This window comes from Diadema antillarum, unplaced genomic scaffold (genome assembly GCF_040938485.1).
Source record: "Diadema antillarum isolate AM-2024a unplaced genomic scaffold, OU_Dant_1.0 seq00000667_RagTag, whole genome shotgun sequence".
Taxonomy (NCBI): Eukaryota; Metazoa; Echinodermata; class Echinoidea; order Diadematoida; family Diadematidae; genus Diadema; species Diadema antillarum.
Window position 1 is genome coordinate 448886 of NW_027271577.1, and position 24405 is coordinate 473290.

Below are 24405 nucleotides of genomic sequence, written 5' to 3' on the forward strand. Positions count from 1 at the left end.
TGTAGTGTCCAGTTGTCACGTGAGTGACTTTTTTTTTCTCTCTCTCTGCTACTCTGACACCAAAATAATGGAAATTCAAACTGTTCGTATACAGTTATGTTCGAGTTTAATCTTTCAAATCTTTGCAGCTTTCTCGTTCATAACAATACATTGAGCATAAAATATAATATGAAACAAATCACAAATACATAACTTAGGTTGTCTTGGATGACCTGAACTGGTGATCCCCTCAGCTTGGCTCAGTCGTCATCGATGTCCGATACCCTCGTCGTCGACCTCGGCACAGTCGCTTGGCTTGTCTCTTGGAAGCACCCCTTGACTTGGCCACTCAGCTAGACGCTACCCTATCGGCGGTCCTTTCAGCTCCTCGGCCTTCACTAGTCCCTGCTACCACGCAGACTCATGCCTTGATCTGCGATGCCCGAGCTCAAACGACGGCGAGCAGGCAAATGGAGATTGAGCTCCGTTCCAAAGTTCGGATCATAACTGTCCGAGTTCAGTTTTATCGGCAGCTGGAGCTCGCATCTCACCGACGTAGAAAACCCCCAGAAGAACGACTGCTGCCTAAGCGGAGATCTATGCTGGATGTCTGATCAAAGTATTTCTCCTCGATCCTCTACATTACTGAGCTTTTTATTAGCTTCCCTAACCATAGAGATTAACACTAAAGTCCCTTACACTCCCATACACTTACTTTTTCATGCCTTTTCTACACAAAAAGGATCATCCAATCATCATGCTTAAATATAGCCCTATTGAAACTCTACACATATGTCTAGCCATCGTCTAGACTGCTGTTACATAACATCTTTACTCATGAACTTATGAACAATAAACTACAACCAACACCCTAGTGACACTGACATAGCTGAGTCTCGACTGAGCTAGAGAACATTCCTAGCCACCACCTGGATGGGAGCTATTACATAACACCTCTATTCACTCAATTTCTATAGTCTGAGTTAATACATAATATTGCAAACCGGGGATGCTGTTGCCATGCTATTTCTTTAACTTTTGCTTTGTCTCATTTCATGTGAATGCCCTGTCTGACTTTGACTGATCTAGACATGCTGTTGCTATGCCAGTTTATTCTTTAACTTTTACTTTGTCTCATTTAATATAAATTTCCAGACAGTCAATCTCTTGCAGTTTGACCTAGTGGCTTTCTAGGACAACTTTAAAGCTCTAAATCTTTTGCAAACTCAAACAAATTCGATTTCACTTCACTGGCAAAATCAAAGATAAATTTCTCTCCTGACACCAGTCTTGACTCACTCATCTTATGCCACATGCAGCGAAATCAATATAGCTGAATTAAAGGGAGAAATTGTTGTTTGTTTGTTTTTTGTTTTTGTTTTGAGGTTTGCTACTATCTCATTTTGAAAAGGATCCTGTTCTGATCCAGTGTTTTGATCCAGTTTCGCGTCAAGACATCTAACTTTTCAGCGTATCCACACTTGACAGGTTTGTGCTAAACTGGATCTGAAGATTCAGATATTATGTGAAGATGAGAAAACAATCTATAAATGCTTCTTTGAATAGTGGTAGTCAGTGGTGGTATAGCTACTTTTCGCCGTCCCTAGTTCTCATAAAAGAGGAGCGGTATATGCATATTGGCACATGGATGGGTATATACGCGAATAAAGATCAATGAAATGAAAACAGAAATTAATCAGTTTTACATATCTTTACACAATCCGACATACAGATTGGTAGAGAATTGTACTTGAAGATCAAACCATAATTCAGTTGCATCTGTTGAAAGTGATCAGAAAAATGATAAAATCAGTTTTTGCCTGTTCTCCGCTCTTTAGAGCCGCAATGACCTTCCGTGGGATCATGTTTTCGAATAATTCTTTTTTAAACAACTCAGCGATAACCTGTTCAAAAGTTGGTTTAACATTAATCGTTTCATTCTGTCTGCGGTGAAGGGGAAACCTACACAATGATACCAAATTATTTAATATTTTAGAGCGCCTTTTCCACTGGATTCAAAGCGCAATAAGATACCCCTGGTCGCTATAGGAGTTTTACAAAAAACAAAACAAAATAAACTTCACATTTGCTTGAAGTAATCAAGTGTTGATTTCAAAAGAGGAGGGAGCCTGTACCATAGCGTGGAAGCAGCGTGGTTGAGTGAAGGTATACTTGATACTGATGATGAAAGACGAGTGCGCCTAGAGTGAGCATGTCGTACCAGACACTCTCCAATATACACTGCAGATCTATTGCTGACTACTTTGTAGATCCCAGTACGAGAAGCTTGAAATATATTCTTGCCTTGGCTGGCAGCCAGTGGAGTTGATGTATATGAGAGGAGTGGCATGCGAACGTGAACGAACATGGTACAAAAGTCTAGAGGGAGCATTCTATACTCTCTGCAAGAGGAAACATTCTTTACTCTCTGCAAGCAATCCACATCAGCCTGACTCATTCGACAAGAAGAACATTCTTAAACTCCGCCACAAAACTGTTAGAACGAGGTTCCTAGCAGTCAATAAGAATACACTAGACGCAACACCATTCCAGATAGCGAGTGGGTGCAGCGGAATTTCTGCCTTCCCAAAATTATTTCCGAATTTAATGAAATCGATATCATTCTGCGCATGATTTTTTTTTTTACTTTCTTAATCAAAGTTAAATTGGACACGGTATGGAACTATGCATTCACTCCAAACTCATCATAATTTCCATTTTGCTTGTCAATTCTTTTACTTCATCAAGAGAGTATCGTTTCTTTTGGGTGAAGGAACAGAAGGAAGGAAACACCATACAACACAAGCTTACACACACACACACACACACACACACACACACACACACACACACATATACACACACGTAAGATCGTTGATAGTCCAACGATTCTACCATAAATGCACAAAATCGCACACGTTTCACAAGTGGCCAGGTGCGGGTCCAGAAGAAGACGAGAAGAAAAGGCAAAATAATGTGTGATGCCGTTATTGCAATAATCATGGCAACATTACGTTTTCTGAAGATCTTGATTTGTTTGTGTGTGTGTGTGTGTGTGCGTGTGTCCTATTTGTCAGATCTAATCATTTTCTTTTTCACAGATTATCATGAAGACGACTCTGATTGTCTAGAGATATGTGCTGTAAGACGTCTGGCGTCAAGCTTCCTCATCTTCAGATCTTCGACCATCATCTCTTCGTTGATGGCCAATAACATCAGTCCATCGATGTCCTCTTTGTAGAATATATCGCAGTATTCGGACAGACCAATGTGACGAAGGAGATCCACCGTGTCTTCAAGATAAAACAGAAAAGAAGAGGAACCACAAATTCCAGGTAAATGAATAAGAACTAAACGGCATCTTCAGTTAACGACGACTAGGTGTGTCCTCTTTCATTTTTAAATGAGAAAGAACGGAAATGAGTGAAAACAAGATAAACAGGGGCGGATCCAGGAATTCCTTAAAGGGAGCACCTTTACAAAAATTTGAGGGGGCGCCCCCCCCCCCATTTTTTTGTTATTTCTTTGTTTATATTTTTATTTCTTTTGATAAGCCTTCATCACGTTGACTGTTATGATGGAATTAATGGAAGTGGATAGACAATGAGAAAGGGGTGGTAGTTAATGGATTTGAATTTTCTGCCATGTATATATTCTAAAAGGTTAGTAGTAATGAGAGTGGGGATCGAGCCTACCAGCAGTGGTCATCTTCGGTGAAACACTCTTCGCTAAGGATAGTGGGTTGCAGTATCCGTCTCCCTCGAGGTCTTCGTAGACACCATCGCTACCGTATCTTTGCATTTGGTCCAACCTACTTTGCAATCTACCAATCTCAGCACGGTCAGCCTGTTGTGACGACATGAATCCATCTCTTTCTCTTCTTAGAGCCTTGGAGAAATTAGAATGCAGATAAAACGTTCATACCACGTTTATATGAGGGAGTCCAGGTTTTGACAAATTGGAAAAACAAAAGTAAATGTAAGTTCTAAAGTACAATCCCGCGTTTCGACCCTTCAGACGGTCAACCGTACACATAAGGTCTTTCCACATCTTAAAAGATATCCCTTTAAAGACGGAAATTAGTTCGGATTTTGACACCATATCAAGAGCTTTAGAAGGGAAGCTTATATACTAGCGTACGGATAAGTGACGAGACATTATTTGCAGCGCCATGTCCTGCGAAAAGAAGGCCAGCCCGGCATGGTTTGCTGCAAAACATTTTACAGCAAACATAATTCATTCTGGATAATCGAGGCAAATACCAACAAGCTGCATTGACCCTGTTTCGTAACTTATTGTTATCCGATATATATTTTCAAACTACAACTGTATTAGGGATCAGAAGTTGGATTTTTTTTTTTGAAAAACCTAGTACATGTTTCTATTGTTTTCGGTTCATTCAAGTGTTCAGCATATAACGTACACATTTTCACGAAGGAACGAACGACAGGGAACTACAATGTATTTTCCTATAGAATTTGACCCTTTCTACATTCATCTACGTCAAGATATTTGAAATTGAAGCCATGATATACCAGTAGACGGTATCACGCCTGTGACGAGGACCACTTCGATACCATGTTACTTCAAACTTACCACTAATTCGTGTCCACACTCTTTCTCGGTGTTGAGTAGTTCAATAATCCTCTGTAGTGATAGGTTGGATGGATGAGGTGGAAAGGGCAATGATGAATCAAGACAATGTAATTTTTAGGTAGCATTTCTATACATCAGGCACGTATAGTCTGTTTCATTTAGTCTTGAGAAATATCTGGATACTCATAGAGGACATGCCGATGAGTGATCAAATTTCCAACAAACATTTTCATAATATTTAGGCAGCATAATTAACAGGTACCTAAAGGTCTTAATCATCGTTTCACTTGATAATACTTAATCTAGATTTAAATTCGGGCCATAAGAGAGTAAAGATATATTTCGGCCTATCATTGTTTCCTGAAGTTAGCAACTGTTTTGATGTTACACCAATATCTGTTACGCCCAATTACTGTTCCCTAATCCCTGTATCTTATAGAATCACGCGATAGTGCTTAAGTGTATGGCCTGATTTCATGTTTTGTTCAAGTCAAATATTTATGGAGAAAACTATGGATATACATAATAGCTGATAGCTTGTGTAGCTTTGTGTTATGGACGTGCTGGTAATTAAATCAGAAAAAAGGGTATCAAAACTACCTGTCCTACACATATTTAATTCAAAAGTACCTGCCACACGTACTCTGCAATGGTTTTTTTTTTTTTTTTTGGTTAAGTCTCTTTTCACTAGTAAATTTAAGAAAGAATTTTTGAAAAGTGAATAAAGCCAATGTCTAAATCTATACTTACGATGTCTTTCTGTTTAATTTCTTTCCTCAGTTCTTTGATGGTCTGTTGAGCGGTTTCAAGTTTGTTCGCGACATCGGTACTGCATTTAAGGGTATTATAGTTTGGCAAATCAGTTCATAAGTGTTTATAAAACTTGCAGTGGAATGATTATGCTTACCTATTCAGATGAATTCAATTATCGTCTATTTCCATTCAACAGAGGGGTGAAACAAAATACAAAGCATACATTTCACTGTCCATATTGTTGTTTATTTAACTAATTCAATTTGCAGGATATACATTTTGCAGTGTACCAGAAAGTATATGATGAAACATAATTATGTGCAATTAAAGGACAAGTTCACCTTCATAAACATAAGGATTGAGAGAATGTAGCAATATTAGTAGGACACATCATTGAAAGTTTGAGGAAAATCAGACAATCTGTTCAAAAGTTATGAATTTTTGAAGTTTTTGTGCAGTAACCGCTGGATGAGAAGACTACTGCAGTGTATGTATAACTCAGATGTCACATGCGTACAACAATATAAGGAAAATATAAAGAGAATTTCACAAAATTCCATCTTTTGAAAAAAAGTACGCATTCCCCCGACTCGTTACCGACAAATGTTATGGGTAATGTTATTCCCCCTGCCTTTAGAAAGAGGCAAGTCAAGTCCTCTTTTATTATGCGAAAAAAAAGTGAAAATATGTTGAATTTTCTTTTACATTTTCTTTATACTGTTGTACGCATATGACTCACAAGCTGTAGTAGTCTCCTCATCCAGCAGTTCCAACACAATAATTTTAAAAATTCATAACGTTTGCATCGATTGTCCAATTTTCCTCAAACTTTCACTGATGTGTTCTACTAATATTGTTGCATTCTCTCAATCCTTATGTTTATGAAGGTGGACTTGTCCTTTAAAGGGGATGGCGAGTAACTGATCAGTGGGAATCAGTGGGAATGCTGGGACATGATTGTTCCAATTCTTGTGAGATTCATTTAAGAGTGCATATTGTTGTGTGAAAATTATTTGCTTCAGAGCGGTCTCATATTCAAGCAATGTGCAGTTTAATGCCCCGTCACTGTACAGGCATGGTAACCTGGAAACATTAAACCTCACATAACTTGAATATGAGACCATTCTGAAACAGAGAAATACACTTTCTTCAAATATTTCAATAAACATTGATCGCCGTACAATTTTTGATAATGGAATTTAGTTGGACTTAGTAAGCTCTTACTCTCCTTTGACAGATTTGGGTTGTTGTTTTTTTCGGAAGATGTCTCCATTTACGTGTCACTATGTAGTTCTCTGTAAATGTGACGTACAAATCCGTTTAAAATCGATTCTTTTGTAATATTGTGCCTTGCAATATTGGCAGAAGAATGATTGTTCGATTGGCACGTGTCTTGTGTTTCTCTCTCTCTCTCTCTCTCTGTGTGTGTGTGTGTGTGTGTGTGTGAGTGTGTGTGTGACAATATATGTATTACCCCTTGCCATATGCCATGTTTACCCATGCATCAATTTGTCATACCATATCCCTGTTTTATACCTATGGCCATGTGTATGTAGGTATTATGTCATTTTAGTGTATCCATTTGCTGATTCACTTTACTGATCCTGTCAGACGTCATGTTACTGATCAGTGAACTTAGTATACCAATAAGCAAATGATGAGACATAATAGTTAGTTCGTAAATTGACAGCGTATCTTAGCGTATCTTTAAAAATTAACAGTTCCTGTCTCTAAACATCTCAAATTGGCAATTTGGTTTTGCTTTTGTTTTATATATTTTGTGCAACTGTAAGGAAATGAACCAGTTAAATCTATAACATGCCGTAAAATTCAGAACACGAACATAATGATGATTAGACGATAATTCTTTTTTTTTTAAACTTCCCCAAATGATGATGTAAAGGGGATTTTGCCCAAACAGAAAAATCATAATTATTATGTTTTCTTGCTACATATTTCTTTCTACATGCCCGAGAAGTTGTAGTTTCCGTGAACAGTAGGTCTTGAGTTATTTGAAAAGTATATTACCTAGTTTGACCTCTTAAGATTGTTCTTCCATAATTTTTATCATTATTAGTACCTTTTGAGGGGGTTAATAGGGACAGTTTCTTCAAACGTATAATTACGATACTGGCACAATGTAGAGCCTAGAGTAGAATTATTCCCGATAGTTTTGGATAGGAATACCTAGCAGATTACAATCACCCGATATTTTTTATATGCTTGCCTCGCGATATTTTTGAGAATGAAAATCTGCATACCTCTGATTACACAAACCCTCGCGGCTTACAGCCAAACAAGCTGGCCTTCATGTAGGTACCGTCATACTTCTTTTTGATCTATCCCATTTCGATTTTGACCAGTAATCATTACATGCAATTATTGTGTTATCACCATGAATATTGTTTGTTTTCTGCACAATGTTTGTTTACAAGGTAAAACAAGTTCTTATACAGGATTTGCGATACACCAAACAATCATATAATCGCAAAATCCCGTCTATTTATTTTTGATAAAGTGTGTTGAACTTGGAAATCATTCCTCCAGGTATTCTGTAATAAAATAGTAGGGAGCTTTAGATTTTGACGTGCGGACATTTGAGACGACGCTTGCGCTGGACGTTCTACTCTCCCCTGCGTCGTGTTGAAAAGTAGCTTTATAGATTACGCTGGGAAGCAACGTATAAAAAATAAAATGGCGCCCCCGTATGATCGGTGCATGAAGTAGTTTGCAAACTGTGCGGACGTATAGCCCAGTAAGCGTAGTGAAAAATTCAGGCGACGCAAGCTAAAACTAGATCAACTTGAGGCGAGCTTCTGAGCATGCTGAGAACATTTTTTTTCTTCTCCTCTGAAGGTCCGCGCGTCAAAATCTAAAGCTCCCTAATAACGTGTACGACGCAGTAGATTATAGCGTGCTCTCGTGGAAGAGTAACATTAATGGACACTAACCTCAATGGTCTGTCGGACCTGGGCGGTACCGGCGGGCGCGGGGTCTCTGACGCCTGCCTTGCTACATTTTTTAGAGTGGAAATCTGCACATCCCTACTCATGATAATATTCTTCAACTTTTTCTGTTCCTGTCGAATAATACTTCCGGTCACTTCCTTTCCTGCAAAGAGAGTTTAACAGGAGCTCAGAGTGAAAGAAAACACGACAAATCTATATTCATATTACGATAATACAAGATTATATCCATATTATTGTGAGTCAAACACACTACTCAGAAGATAGGGGAAAGAGCTTATGGTGAGACGTTCATTTTAAAATCAACACTCTTAGCAAAAGAAAAAAAGGATTGAATATGCCACTGACGGCAATCGCGGAGGCCATTCGACTGGACATAAGCGAACACAATTTTACTCATGATCACTCCCTCATGATCGGTCTATCTTTGTATCTATGCTCGCGTACACTGTATATACATAAACTTATGTATCACCCTGCATTACAAAACCAAAGGAAAGTCACCACACATGGATTTTAAGTTGAGGGTGTATTAAAAAAAAAACCAGACTGTATATAGCTTAGGACCTTTGTATAACTCAATTCAAATGGACTCCCCTTGGCTATCTAAATACATGAAAGAAAACGTGTACACTCTGGAAAAGCCTGTAGAGAAACTAGAGACTTTGAAGTTTAGAGTTTACTCAAGCGCAGAGCCAAGCTCTGTGCAATGAATGAGACAAAAACAGGATGTAAACCTCCTTGGCAACAACATTGAAGAAATTGTTAGATTAAGCTGAAATTAAGCCGATTTAAAATGAAGAGTGTGAAAAGGTAGGTTTTAAAAAAGGAGCAGGTGCTCTGCTACATACCTTATCACATCATTCTATAAAACAGATGTTAAAGATAACCGATGAAAATACTATTTCCATTTGTCAAAAAGTCAAGATTGACTGTAGATTGATCAGTTTCACCTATTTTGAATCTTCAAGTAAAACCAGGGCGTGCAACATTTTGCTGGTTTTGTAATGGATTATGTTAGTAAAAGTAAATTCTCATTATCATTTTTATTGGTCATAATGCTGTGATTTCTGTTTCTCTAAACTTTACACTGCCTTTACATACCTCGGTTTTACCGTGGTCTCACGTACCTTCATGGCTTTTGGCCCACTCTTGGAACACATCCGGTATCGGCTTGGGTATGGGACGCATTTCAGCAGGTAACCTGGGTTGGGTAATGTCTACCACATCCCATGTGGCGTTCACACGGTTGAATACGGCCGGTAAGAGAGATCGCACCTCTCGAAACGTCGTTTCCACAAGGTGAAATTCGAAAGATGAGCTGAGGGGTATTGATAGAAGGGTGTTGTCTCTGGCACGGGCAGTGATGACGTGATAGTCGGTGTAATGGTGATGCAGCATTAGAATTCCATCTTTAGAAATCTTGCCCGCGTCAGTATTGTCAGTATCTAGAAGGCGCAGGCGCTGAGTGAGTATTTGTGACAAGATACGGAAAATTTCAGAGACCCACGGTGAGTGCTTCAGAAGTGTAGTGACTAGGCAAAGCTCCTCGAATTGTCTTTAAACTTTCAATACTTCTAAAATAATGGCAATTTTCTCTTTTCGGCATTATGTTAGTATATGCAGAATTAACCACGTTACACGTCTCAGGGAGGTTGATTCTCATTCTCTCACCTGTGGCATGTCATACTTGAGCAGCTCGGAAAGTGGAAGGTGATCAGCTATCATGGTCGAGTAGGTAGCCATGTCCATTGCTTCTGGAAACCGAACCTCGGCACCCTGTTCGTCGATTCCAACCAATACCTGGAATACGGAATATAAAAAAGCTTGCCTTTCATCTCATCTCACCAAATAATGACCTTTCATTATTTTGTTTTGTGTGTGTGCGTGTGTGTGCGTGCGTGTGTGCAGGGGTAAGAATAATGTGATGATAATGAACGTGATATGTCCACTCACAGTGCATAGTGTGTTGTGCGAACCAAGCGAGAAGGCTATCAATGGAGATAGTGTTGCGTCTACGATGTGAATTCGGTTATTACTGCAACGTGGTGCTTCAGAAAGATATTTACCTTCATGTGCACAGAATATTTGAGAAGCGCGTAAAGATCTTTGAATAAGAGTTGAATATTGTTTTAAGGGGCAGAAGATTGGAGTAAAGAGTACTAGTAGCTTTCGAGTACAAGATCTTCAAAAGCTGCTTAGTATCCTTCTTTGACGTATTTTATAGTCTCTTTGTCTTGCCCTTCATACAAAAAACCTGACCAGGTTATTCAAGCCTGCTGTTCATGAGGTATCTCTTTATCCACAATCAAATTTTATGTGGTGTATGTTATATTTACATGTGCAGTATGGCATCAAAGACAATCAGTGGTAGACTAGAAACACTCAATTAGAGCCACTAGTACTAATCATTGGTATGAATGGATTACATCATATCGACACAAAATCTGGACATACATTAGAGTTTCTCACTTTTATGTTGACATTAAAATCAAGATCAGTTCTCTTCAAGATTCACTCATTGGAAGTTGTAAAAAATCATGGTGCCGTTTTATATTCTACTATATTCTCCTTCGCAAAAAAAAAAACCACTTAGGCCTAGGTTTTGGTACGGATACTCCAAATTTTAATTAACTCTATGTAGCCCAGATGGCTACTAGCACATATAATAAAGAAAAGAATAGAATAGGATAGAAAGTTAAAGAAAACAGAAGCATTACAGTTGTTTTCCAAGTCACCCTGTGACGTCAATATGAATCAGTCTTTTCCCCTTTTTGGAGTTTATGAAACCCTTTATTTTGCTTCCAGCTAGACTTTCTTTTTTTTTGTCCATTCTCCTCTCCCAGGAAAAGTTATTGGTCCTAGGAATTTATGAGTTTGACGTTGGATACTTTCTCCTGCTAGTGGTCAGTTCCCTGCACTCTCCATCCCCAAAGCCCCCGTCCAAATTACGGGAATGACGTGTTTTTTTGCCCTCTGATCCCTAAACATGAATGACCCTCTGAGCTGGAAGGTCGTTCTCCAGCCAGAACTTCTCCTTTATTTTGACGTACTTTAGGGGAGCCGGTTAGACAGGAATTCCAAAGACAAATTCAGGGACAACAACTCAGAACAATCATGACGGTGATGTTGGACGTTATAGGGACACTAGTATTCATTTGCTTCATCATTTTATTATCCAAGAAACAATAAAGTCTCGACCACTGGTTACAGAGAAAGAGGAAATAAAGAAACTAAAAGACAGTGGGCGAGTTAGTAATCAGAAATGGAGATGAATCACAGAAAACGGAGTTCCACAGAAACAAATGGGAGGAGCTAATGAAAGATCTGACCAATAAGAAATTAATTTCCAGTGAAGATCACACCCCCAAAATAAGATTTAACCAATGAAATATTTTTAGGGAAAGGATGCCAACAGTAAATTTGTTATAAAAAACCAAGTTTGAGCAAAGGAGAGAAGTAAATAGAATTGCAAGCATCATGGGAGAGGCTTCACACTATAGTGAAGCAAAGGCTGCAGAATACTTTGGAACTTTGAGCTACTTTGAATAGTTGGAGACAACAGAGATAGAGCCAGGAGATCCCCTCCCTTGTACATCATTCTCCCCTCCATATTAATCAACTAAACCCTATCGACGCTGTGATTGTGACGAGGATCTCGGTTGGACTGCCCAAGAGTTAATGAGTTAACCGGTGAACAACAAGAAGTCGAGAAACGGTACATGACGACAAGACAGAACTTTGGTTTACACCAATCTGGGTGTAACGAACTCCAAATAGTCGACTAGTGTCATCAGAGATGTTGAAGCGTCCTGTCAGGTTGCCCCAACGTGGACGGCAATGGTGATGAACTGTTTAAGGAAGCAGTGAAAGCAGACCAGTTAAAACAGACGCCCCAGCCCTTGGACGAGCTCGACATGCAGGCGAGAACCTCATCCCGCGACCATGCCGATGTGGAGATGAGTGGCCACACCCACTAACATCATTTTCCCTATTAACCAAACCCCTCCCTTTCCCATAGATTAAGATGGTAGAATATGAAACGGTCTCCACAGGTATAGAAGAGTTAAGCGATGAGTGATGTGTTCAATTGTGTTGTAAGGAAGGTAATTGGTGTTTGTAATCAAGTATCTATATTTCAGACCTACGAGAAGGCAGGTCGGTGAATAAATATGCTGTGAGCAGCATTAATATTATCCATATAAATTTTAACCTCCCGCATTTTATATTCACTGTTGTTGTGAAGCAATATTTAGTCTCTTTCTAACTTTTGGAAATTTGTTGATGATTGGTGTCTATGTGGTTAGCTATTACCCCCGACCAGTACAGAGAGAAGCGAACAGACCAGACCAAAATCTTATCCGCCTCTGTACAACATTGGTCGGCCCCCTTGAGACAATTACGGATTTGGGGGGTTGCATCTATAATGAATCATTTTTGCATGCCTTCGACATTCTTGGTCACTTTTGATAGCCCTATTTGTTTGCTTGCATGTTTTTGAAGGTTGGGAGGCAATAATGCCTGCAAGATATTCATGTAGGATTCCAGATGCTTGTAAGCCACCGCCGTATGTAAAGTCATCACCGTCCATCATCCCAGCCACATGTCGTTACTATATCATGGTTTACTCTGGTTCACTGCTTGTGGTTCATAAACAGCTAATCGAACATCACCGTCAATGCCAACATTTCCATCTCATACATATGTACATGCATTCCCGCTCTTTTGTTCAATCTTCCCAACATATCTACCGCTGATGTCAAAGCTTTATTCAATAATATATCCGTATATTACATTTACAGTGGACAACTCGGTGCTTTCAGCATACTGATGATGTCGTTCTGACTTTTTTTTTTATTGCTGTTGAGACGTGCTGGAACCTCTGATCTGTCCAAAATATCCTTTCCTCAAAAATATGAAGTCTCGCCCGCTCGAAACAAACAAACAAACAAGCAACAAAAAAGAAAGAAAGCATTGTGAGTAGGCTTACAGAAATGTTATTCATCTGATAGGACTCCATGGTGTGACGTCATATATCAATGCATTCTGTTGTCTAGTTATATTACCCTTTCTTTCCCTCTCTCGGGATGGTTCTGAACATCGACTGTTTGAATGGTGATGACGTCACCAGACGACTGGCTTGCCATTTGATCAGGGAAGAGCTGAGCATCAACGATGCGCACTTGTGCAGGACGAGGCTTAGCTTCAATCAAGGCTCTCGTTCCTCGGTATATCTTGTCGTCCAGACGAGGATCTGCAAACATAAAACAAAAACAGTGTGAGACTATAGCGTTATCCTCGAGGTAAAAAATCACCGTCTGAAGATAACTAATAACTGCTGGCCTTTATTATTGCTATCGTTGTGATATTCATTCATTCAGTCTGAACCACTGTGTATACAGTATGTTTGAATGTGATTTTTTTTTTGTATCTATTATAACTATGATATTATTCTGTTTATTTCAATGTATAATCTTTGTATATCTGTGTAATTCGACTTTTAGTTGCCCATTCAGATTTTTTTTTGAATAAAGACCTTTTAATCAGTCAATCAATCAATCAATCAATCAATCGACCAATCAATCAACCAATCAATGTCCCCAAAGGTTGTAGATAGCAGGGTTTGCGTTACTTTATCATCTAGTTGATCATGTTTCATTGTACAGAATGACAAGGGGAGGGGGTTAGAGACTAACGTTCACCTCGTATATTGGAGTAGACCAAAGAGAACAACTCCAGAAATAAAATTTCAGCACTGATTGTTACGTCCGTTCGTAAACTGCGGTTGTTTCATACAATGCTGTAAACTCTACATGTCATGTATACGCTCCGCCAAGAGCAATTGAAGCAAAGTCCAAGAGCGGAATGATTCAAATGGTACTTAAGCGATATAAGCATGCAAACAATGAATGTATTCATGATGAAGCTAAAGTCCGTTATTTATACATACGATTATTTATACATTGGTCCAGGAAACTAGTTGTGCTACTGTATGTTCAAACTGTATATTACCATAATATCTCAAAGACATAGGCAAATAAAGTTCTTAGACATACAAAACCTAATGTCAAGCATGAAAGCCAGAGATTTTCATTGTTTATTTTTGCTCTTCCTTTCCCCCTCCATTTAGCATAATTTGTGTTGTTCGAATATTGATTTTTTTTCTCTCTTTTCCCCACTTCCCCAGTTTCCCGCACTCTTTGTAATTGTACGTTTTCACCCCCATTCCCCCCCCCCCCTTTCCCTCAGAGGTACCTACATGTTACAAGCTTAGTCTTTGAGTGGGTACCTCCACTTTTTTTTTCTCAGAGTGTATAGAGTGTATGTATCTTTATTGTACTGATCATGTAGACACGAACATGTTGTTAATCCTGTCTGGTTATGTATATTTTCAACGATTCGCATGTCAAATTCATAATATTGTTTCTTGTACATTCTGTTGAAAAAAAGAAAGTGAAAATAAAGTTTGAATTTGAATTTGAATTTGAATCCTATACAGTCATGATGACAAGTACAGCTCATCTCAAGATCAAGCATTGAGTGTGGATTGTGGTGCTGATATACTATGATCCCGATGCTTACCAGAGGCCAGGCGCTAGCCCACGTGTTAATCAACTCTCTATCGTGAAATTGTAAAAGGATCTAAAATAAACAAGGGTGTTTACTCTGAGGCTATTCTGATCTATTTCACATCTAAAGTCGGTCAGCCGTGCAACCGAAAGTCGTCTAGTGTGCGATGGTGTTATAACGAGTTAACGATCGGGTGATGAACCAGTTGTCAGCATAGGACGTGTCCTCGTGCAATTAATTAATGTTTTTATATAGTGAACGATGTTTATGGTGAATTCCCATAATCACTAAAGTTTTGCAACTGTTGCTGAGAAACACATACCATGAATATTCGTCCAATCAGTAAAGCAATTGTTAAAGGTGAAAGAAAGGGTTGGTCTTGGCTGCATACTTTGTAAAAGTATTATAGAGTATTCCGTCTGCAATCAGTGATCATACTTGCACTGCAATCGTTTGTATCCTGCATTTGCGGCAGTTATTCCAATATACTTGTAAATAAACAACAATTTCATATTTGTTTTGTTACTTCATATTTAAAACTTAAGAGCCTGAAGAAACACACTCACACACGTCACTCCTCGTCTCCCAGATTGAGTCAACATGAAGGACCCTCAGAAGTAGATGATTACTAAGCATAACAAAGTTGTGATGGTTGATCCATTGCCTAGAAACAATGTTATCGATTTTCCATATCTTCTTAACACAAACTGTGATTGAAACATATCGAAACGCAGTTTGAGTTTTTAGACACATTGTATTGTCATGAATATACATTAAATATTTGTGGGTGTGGTCATCAGTTCGGCCCATGTTGGAGAAAAAAGGTGGATCGAGATTGTGGACTATGACGCTTGAGGGGAGGGGAAAGGAGGAATAAGGTTTTATTGATCTTACTCAAGTTTGGTAAGGTGGTGGTGATTTGTTTGTTGTCAGAAATGTGTGACACGTTGTCGTGCCATATTTGCCTGCTTTCGGTACTAATTGGGGGCTTGTCCGGGAACTGGAAATTCAAGTCATGTTGTGTTTTGATGTTGAAGGTGTCGTTGCGGAGACGTAATTGGCACAGTCCCATCAGCTACGCATTTTGATGCGTGAATAGAATGTAGTTACGTTTTCGGTCACTGGTATGCATGGTAATCGTTTTGTGGGGCGTTTGGTGTAATATGCCTCCGCTTCTAGGATAAGGTGAAAACTTTGTGACCTGGAGCTGGTTGTATGCATGTTGCTGCAAAGTTGTTGAAGGTGACGCTTTGTGACTAAGTCCATTTGTTTGGTCTCCCGAACCCATTCTGGTCGTTTCAAATAGCTTTTCGTTTGCTTTGACATTCAATATTCTGTGGTGCCCATTTTGTACGGTCGTACTAACGTAATGGTTATCATGGCCAATTTTGATGTAGACCAATTCCTTAGCCAGGATTTGATAGTGACCAGATTGAAAAGGCTGGTCAAGGCCAATTTGAGCACTGTAGGCAAGGAGTAGATTTGACCGATTGCATACGCAAGGCAGAATGTTTTGATGCTATAGTAAAGCAGGAGAAGTAGAGCACCGCCCAAACTGTTAAACTTTCAGACATGAGAGTAAAACACAGAAATATGGAGACTGGGGGAGATGACGCTTGAGGCCAGGGAAGGATAAAGTTTTCTAGTTACTTTAAGTCTGATATGGTGATGGTGGTGATTTGTTTTGTTGTCAGAATGTGTGACTCTCTTCCGTAATAATAGTTTCGTAATTTTGAATAGAGCTAATAGACTCAATCCAGTCACCGATTAGTTGAATGACAGTGTTTCCTAGCGAATCCGAAAGTTGGACAGAAGAAGTACTCCGATAGATATTTGTGGGCATTGAAGCCATCCCTTAGAAATGATCTACGTTGAAAGTTAAAGCACAGCAGTGTCAGGCACCATGTTTGTATCAGGAGCTGAGCAATGTAGGCCTATAATTCTCGCTATCATCTTCAAATATTCCTATTACCTACACTCCTACTGCACGGCACACTTATCCTAGCATACGTGTACTTGCGCAGCATAATTCTAGCCAGAATTATGTACAGTCACACAAAGAGTCGTATTTCTGTTTTGTTGTTGTTGTTGTTGTTGTCGTTGTTTTCATTTCATTTTTTTCATTTTGTGTGTGCGTAGGTGTGCGTGTATGTGAGATAGTGTGCAAAGTCACTAAATAATGACATGAAGATGATACGCATCAACCACAAAAACCAAATATAAAGAAAGAACTCCGTGGGAGGGGGAGGCTTTTACAGTTCACTTTACGTAAAGGAGACCTCCGGATGATTTTCAGACTTGTACATTTTGAACAGCTATAAATTAGCCATACTGGGTTCAGAGTTTCAGAATTCTTAGTGATTGGTATGAGGAATAAGAATGTTTTCAAAATGTAAAGCAAATCGCAATGAACCAGGACGATGACATGGCAGCCTCACCAGAAGACTGTATGACTTGGGCTCAAGGAAGCAGAACAAAAGAAGAAAGCATACATAACCATAAAGATATAAACAGGGGAACTTGTTAAACAATTGTATTGTAATGGAATTACACTGCAATATTACTTAAATATGTGAGCCTCCTATAACATCATCATTGTTCAGGGTAATTTCTTTAAGTTTTTCAAAGTATTGGTTTCTCTGAGGACCACAATACATTCAACTATTTTATGCACTACATAATGTGAAATTATGAAAATTGTCTAAAATGCCCCTTTTATCACATAATCCCTCTTTTTGTAGAAAAAAATGATGTACAAAGTGCATGGTCCAATTCAAAAATTTGTGTTGAATCCCATTTAAACCAAGAAGCGAAGCGTAATTGTACTTCACAAAACCATTGGCACACTATCACATGCAAACTAAAAGGGGTATATTAGAAGAGAACCATACTCAACTTGCGATAGAGAACAGGAAATGGGGATCGCATATGCAGTATGCTTTGCCAATGTGAACAATGCCAGAAATGACATTATGTCAAGGACCAACGATGACCAACTATGATCAACTCTAAAAGAATGGAGATGTCAAGCACGAAGTAAACAAAGAAGCAGGCAAACTAACAAACCAAAAGCTATTTGCATAGTATAATGCAATGAAATGATGCCCAGTCAGGAAACTGTGTGGATGGTGATAATATGGAATCATATTTATACGTTTTCTACACGGCTTATGTCTATACGTTATGACTAGTTAAATCAAATATGTTGGCCTGCTGAAGGGCTCGTTCAGTACCTCTTTGGTTATGATCAATGTCAATTCAGACATAAGAAAAGAATAACTAATTTCCCCCTTTCAAAGATTAGGGCCTACATCATCTGCACGATGGTACTCAAAACATGAAACCAGGTGATAAGTGATTGTTATATACAGCATGTGACGAGGGGGGGGGGGGGCAAAAGAGTAAAGTTCTATCGCTTTATAGCATGCTAAAAAGGCAAATACAGTTATGCTATCGCCTTGCATAGTTTTATGGCGGATACTAGTCCAGATTCTGGACGTTTTCTTATCATTACGCATCCATGCGCGCTCCACAGCTTATCGCGCTATCCCCTGTAAGGGCGGACGTCCACTTGGGCGCGGACAAGCCCCGGAAGGGTTGCGGAAGCAAATTTTGTTATTTCGGCATCCTGTCCGCGACAGACGCGGAATAACTTTGTGAATCGGCTTGTCCTGGGACATTCCTAGGACTGTCCGCGGACTGTCCGCGGACTGTCCGCGGACTGTCCGCGGACTGACTGCGGACATTCCTAGGAATCACTCCGGAAGAGCGCGAAATACCTCGAAATATGCTAATCGTAGCCGGGCAGCGCGGAAACATTTAGGATTACACCAGGAATGAACGCGGACAATCAGGATGCCTTCCGGACAACACAAGTTAGGCATGCGGACAAACTGCGGACAATACCAGGAAAATGGAAAGGTATAAATTTGGCGCTGACTTTGACTTTTCCTAATTTGACTGCTAGCGGTCATTGATGCTCCGTGTTGTGCTTCCGCAGTAGGGGCTGATATTATATTAATATGATTCGTAAATATTATTTGATAAATGTGACCACCAAAAGTCGAAGAATAGGATTGTCTGCATGTCGGCTGACGACTCATTTTCTTTTTTATTTGTCTCATCTGGGAGAACAATTTTTTCTCTGCCTAAAGTCACATGGATGATATTCGCAAACTTTTTGAACCATATATATATATGTAAATATATATATATATATATATATATATATATATATATATTCATATATATATATATATATATATATATATATATATGTATATATAATCATGTTGATAAGGTAGTCCACGTGTGGGCAAGATAAAAAGATAAGTAACAAAACTGCAACAAAGTTCATCAACGATTTATTTCTTCACAAGAAATAAACCGTTGGTGAATACAGCATGAACTTTGTTGCAGTTTTGTTACTTATATATATATATATATATATATATATATATATATATATATATATTATATATCCCTAGTTGGCACCTTAGGGAGACATATTGGGGGGAAGTGTCTTCATTAGGGAGACAACTGGTCATTAAGGAGACAATTTTCGTGTCTCCATTGCGTAAATTGCCATTGAACATGTATTTTAAAATTTGCATATAAAACAAATGGAAATGTCTTCCAAATGACCCATCTAGGAGTATATATATATATATATATATATATATATATATTCTTTATATTTCCTTTTTTAGACCTGTGCCTTATCCATCGTGAAGTATATACAGGTTTTGTCTGATACTTTTTTAGAGCATGCCAAAATGATCCTAATCATTAAATTTGTTTTTCTTTCTCTCATTTTTACCCTTGTGCATCTCTAACCCTCTCTTATTTTTGATCACTTTTGAACATTTTCATGTCCTAGAAATTGTTTTCATGCTTAGAGCTTACTAGCCTATTGTCAATGAAGTGTAAAAATGAGGAAATATTTTTTACCTACTTTAATTTACTTTTTTTTTGGGGGGGAGGGGGTTCAGCTGGCTGTCAAATTGGACAATCGAGTTTATTTGCAACTAAAACAAAAAGAGAAGAAAAAATTATTAGGTAATAACAACTATGAAAATCATTCAGTTAAAGAATATTTCTGAAATAATTTGTGATGCTTGATGTGTACTTAAATATATACACTCAGCAAAAAACAACACAAAAGAAAGACAGAAATTTAACACCTTTTCGAGTTCATGATTTATTGCTTTTTCTCTCATTTCACTTGAATTTTGAAGTGACAGAAAATTCTTCATTTTCCTCCGTCATCTTTAGCTTTCATCGTTATTTTGGGCTTCAAAGATATTACATTGTAATGAGACCACAGGTATATCTTTGCAATTGAATTCATGCTTTTTAGTGTGATGAATTTGTCTTTTGTTCTAATATGTTGTATCATTAGAAAGCATTTACGTATGAATAACAACTTGTTCATGTTTATATATATACATTAACATTTAGCCAAAAATTCTATGCTTTTTTTTCTGAGTGTACTTCCACCTACTTTTGTGATTTTTCAACTGGGCTGTCACATGGGACAACCTAGTTTGTTTGCAAATAAAATACGAAAACAACATAAAGGAAAATGTACTATAGTAAGTAATAGGAACCAGGAAAGTCACTCAGATGAAAAATAATTTCTGAAAAGATCAAATCAAAACAAACTTACTAGGAAGTTAGGGGGCTGATTTCACTTCTTTCTGGTTGCTTTTGGCACAGTCTCTACTACCTTCTTCTTTGCCTTCTGGGACCGGAAATTCCTTAGATTTACCTGTTCTTCATCACTAGACGAAAGGTTTGCCTGTGATGGGGATATTTGCATGGGGGCCTCGCCTCCCTTCTTGCTCATTTTGCGTTTCATTGGCATGACGCTCGCGGAAAGTGTCGACATTTTCGTGTCTGGATCACAAAATTTCCGCATCGGTTCCGGACACTTGCATAAGATCCGCATCGGCTCCGCGCTGTCCTAAAACATTCCTGGTGTCTTCCGCTTTCATTCGGGAAGCTTCCCCACACCGCGGGATTCTTTCCGGAGCGTGTGCGGAAGGAGCGGAAGGGTCCCGGACAAGCGGGACATCCTCAGGACATCGTCAGGACAAGTCGCTGAAGGTGTCAGGAAGTTCATTTCCGCGTCCAAATTTTGGTCTCGATCAAAATTTGGACGCGGAAATTTTTCTCTCTCCCGAAGGTGCGGAAACGCCCGGACATGTTTAGGACAGTGAGCGGACACGTTCAGGAACGTGCGGACAGGTTCCCGAAGGAGTGCGGAATACCAAATTTGCATTCCGGGGCTTGTCCGCGTCTTGTCCGCTCCCTAGTGGACGCCTGGTCTAACCGCTCGATATCGATGAGGGCGCCAACAAACCTGTCCGAGGTCGAGATGCGTGCGTGCGCGGCAAATTAATACAAGAGCGTACGGTGGGGCATACGCGTGCTGTAGCGGTGTGTGCGCGCGGTAAATGATCACACAAAACAGTCCAGGCAGTGGACTAGGCGGATACATGAGATTAACGCTATTGGTCCCGCTGGTAACATACGTATGTATATATATAATACATGTTCATCGTGTCACTGCCGGCAACCAGGGACAGCCTGGTGGTAGTGTCGCTGCCCGGAAAGCAGTAGATGACAGGTTCGAGTCCCACTGGTTCCTTTTTTTTCCGATATGTTTGTTAATACAGATCAGCAGTTGCCATCTTAACAAATTTTCATTTGTAGAGGGAGACAAACTGAAGAAACTCAAATCTGAGCCTTCACCCCTCTGAATAATATCTTTCTTTCATTTTACCAGAATTCAACATGTTTTCATATCTCTAGCAAATTGCAAGAGCACTTGACTTGCCTCTTTCAGAAGGTAGGTGGAACAATATCATTTCCCCTAACATGAGTTGGTAAAAAGTTGAGGGAATTATGAGTACTTTTCATTAAAATTAAAATAATAAAATGAAAATACACTAGAACTATACCACCAAACAAGAAGTGTTTGGAATAGAGCAAAAGATATATAAAATAGACGTCATCTAAATGTATTCATCCCGAAGTGAGTCACTTAGCCATTACGCAGAATGACACAAAAAAGGTATATAGCTTTTATCTAGTAGAATGTATATGACGTAATACATATAAGTATTCCGTTACTTCTATTCATTAAACGGGAGGAAAACTTTCGCACGAGCAAATATCTTCCCTGAGATAATGATGAATTACTATTACTAGAAATTGTAATGGTGAAGTGACATCCCGTTTGTGTGTGTGTGTGAGTGTGTGTGTGTGCGTGTGTGTGTGTGTCTGTGTGATGTATCATGTTTTTATGTTACGTGAACCTGGCTCGGCATTTGGTGATTCACACAATAACGAGTTGATTAAAGTCGGGGAGCTTTCTAATTGTAACCAACGTATCGACTGCTTTTGACTTCGTTCCTTGTAAAACAGAATGCATATTTCCTGGTTTCATGTTAGAAATAGTCACAAACACATATAAGTCTGTTGAATGAGTAATATAACAATCGCTTATATACTCAAATCATCGTGCGTCACTCTCGTAATCGCACAATTAAATTTTAAATGAGAGGGTCGTTATGACAAAAAAAAATGTAGTCCTATGGTAACCATCATGACGGTGAACTTCTGTTGAAGTCGTTGTTCCTGCATGAATTGATTGTTAGTTGCTTTCATGACAAAGACATCATGTAAACAGTAAGGTTATTGTTATAGGCATTATCTTATGAATCAGTGTTTGCTGAATATTTGGCCATTGTCAATTAAAACTCACCTAGAGGTAATTTTTCGTACAACTGATTGGCATGGAGAGGAAGCTCGTAGGTGTTCTTCCCCATCGTGACGTGCACTCTTTCCACATCCAAGACGAAGCACAAGAGGAGTAGCTCTCCGCTCTGAAAGGCTACCGGGGAGTTCTTTATTGTAAAGTCTTTTGCAAGATGTATGGTGACGGGTAGAGTGTTCGTGCTGACAACACGGGCCAGGTTGGACGTTCGCTCCTCGACTCTCAGCTTGTTGAAGTTAAGGCAGACCGAGCGCGGCCCGGCGGGTCTTGCAGACTGCGGGTCATCCGTAAGTTGAGGGTGCAGCTGCGGCGTTTTGATCGTCTTTGAAGCCGCGAAGTGTCGACTTAGCCTGTTCATATTGATGATATTTGTTGTGCTTTTTTGCGCCAGGAACTTGCTCTCATCGCTACCGATTGATCAGGTAAACCAAGCCAGACGCTTGCTTGTGAACGAACGGGCTAGTACACTGATTGTCATCGAAACACTTATGTGCATTATACTTCCGCTTTCAGGACTCCCTTTGTCATTACGCACATTACATGATGAAGTCAGCCGACACATGCGCATGCGCAACAAACAAAGTTATCGTATAATATAGACGCATATATTCCCTAATTGTGTGACCTTTTGTAATATAGCATGAAAATTAGATGATTAACGTACAATTAAACTTCCATGATTCAGAAATTTTAATTCAGAAATATCTCCAACCGTGTATTTTAAAGCAAGCATGAAGGGATATGTAATTTTCGGCAGTCGAAGACATTATTTTCTTTGTGACAAAGGCTAATGTCATTGTTTTCCTGCAAGACCTTTTCAAACTGTCCTCAATCTTTTTATTGTTGTTGTTGCTGTTGCATATATATATATATATATATATATATGTCTATACTGGATGCAGAGTTTCAGAATTTATAGTGATCGGGATAAGGAATAAAAATGTTTTTAAAAATGTGACAATGAACAAGAATGACATGGTAGCCTCACCATAAGCATGATAAGAATGCGTGAGTAGAGGGGCTCAAGGAAGCAGAACAAAAGAAAGCATGCATAAATTCTAAACAGGGGAACTTAAGCACCAGGTATTGTAATGGGATTACATTGCTACATTTCTGAAATATGTGAAGCTTTGTTCAGTGTAATTTGTTTTTGGTTTTCAGAGTATTGATTTTTCTGATCAAGGACCACAATTAATTCCACAAATCTAATCATGGAGCTGTTTGTTTATGTACTCCATGATGTGCAATAATATTATGAAACTCGTCCGAAATGCCCCTTAAAGGGATGGTATATAATATTGGTTGAAATGAGGATTTGGGTTTTTAACTTTTTCAAGATACCAAGAAACTACTTATGAAATAGTACAGGGGATACCATTCTAGGAGGAATTCAAAATTTGTTATATGAAAATCGGTTATGGAGTGGCTGAGACATCCAAAAACAACGTATAACGAACAATCATAATTAAAGGTGGGTCCTACCTTTTATTAGGATTGTTCTGTTTTAGATACCATAGCCATTTCAAAACCAATTTTCATCAAATGAATATTGAATTCCTCTTGGAATTTCATACTCTTTCACACTTAATAACAGTTTTCTTATACCTTAACATAACCTAAAAATGATAATCCATACAAGCAAGCGGAGTGTTATATGCTTCATTTTTTTTTAATCACCGTTTGTGCAAAATTGTATCCACTTCCGCTAGAAAGCCTCTATGAAAGAAAGTTATCTGAACTATGATTAGAACTATGAAA

At 38.8% G+C, this 24405-nt stretch overlaps 1 protein-coding gene across 1 annotated transcript; it reads right to left on the minus strand.

The window, feature by feature from the left end:
* Window positions 1–811: 811 nt before the first annotated feature.
* On the minus strand, window positions 812–23121 carry LOC139736851 (uncharacterized). Its single transcript, XM_071647514.1, has 9 exons — window positions 22636–23121; window positions 13361–13548; window positions 9969–10097; window positions 9425–9758; window positions 8280–8439; window positions 5326–5404; window positions 4576–4626; window positions 3675–3867; window positions 812–3272 (listed from the first exon to the last, which is right to left on the minus strand). Exons 1-9 carry the CDS (start codon window positions 23003–23005, stop codon window positions 3085–3087), a joined length of 1692 nt encoding a protein of 563 aa, XP_071503615.1. The 5' UTR covers window positions 23006–23121; the 3' UTR covers window positions 812–3084.
* Window positions 23122–24405: the final 1284 nt, after the last annotated feature.

Excerpts from the sequence above, each read along its gene's own strand:
- LOC139736851 (XM_071647514.1), bottom strand. The coding sequence starts at position 23,005 with ATGAACAGGCTAAGTCGACACTTCGCGGCTTCAAAGACGATCAAAACG. Across the intron at positions 4,627-5,325 it reads AAATTAAACAGAAAGACATC|AGGATTATTGAACTACTCAA; the intron begins GTAAGTATAGAT and ends CTATCACTACAG. Across the intron at positions 3,868-4,575 it reads AGTGTGGACACGAATTAGTG|GCTCTAAGAAGAGAAAGAGA; the intron begins GTAAGTTTGAAG and ends AATTTCTCCAAG.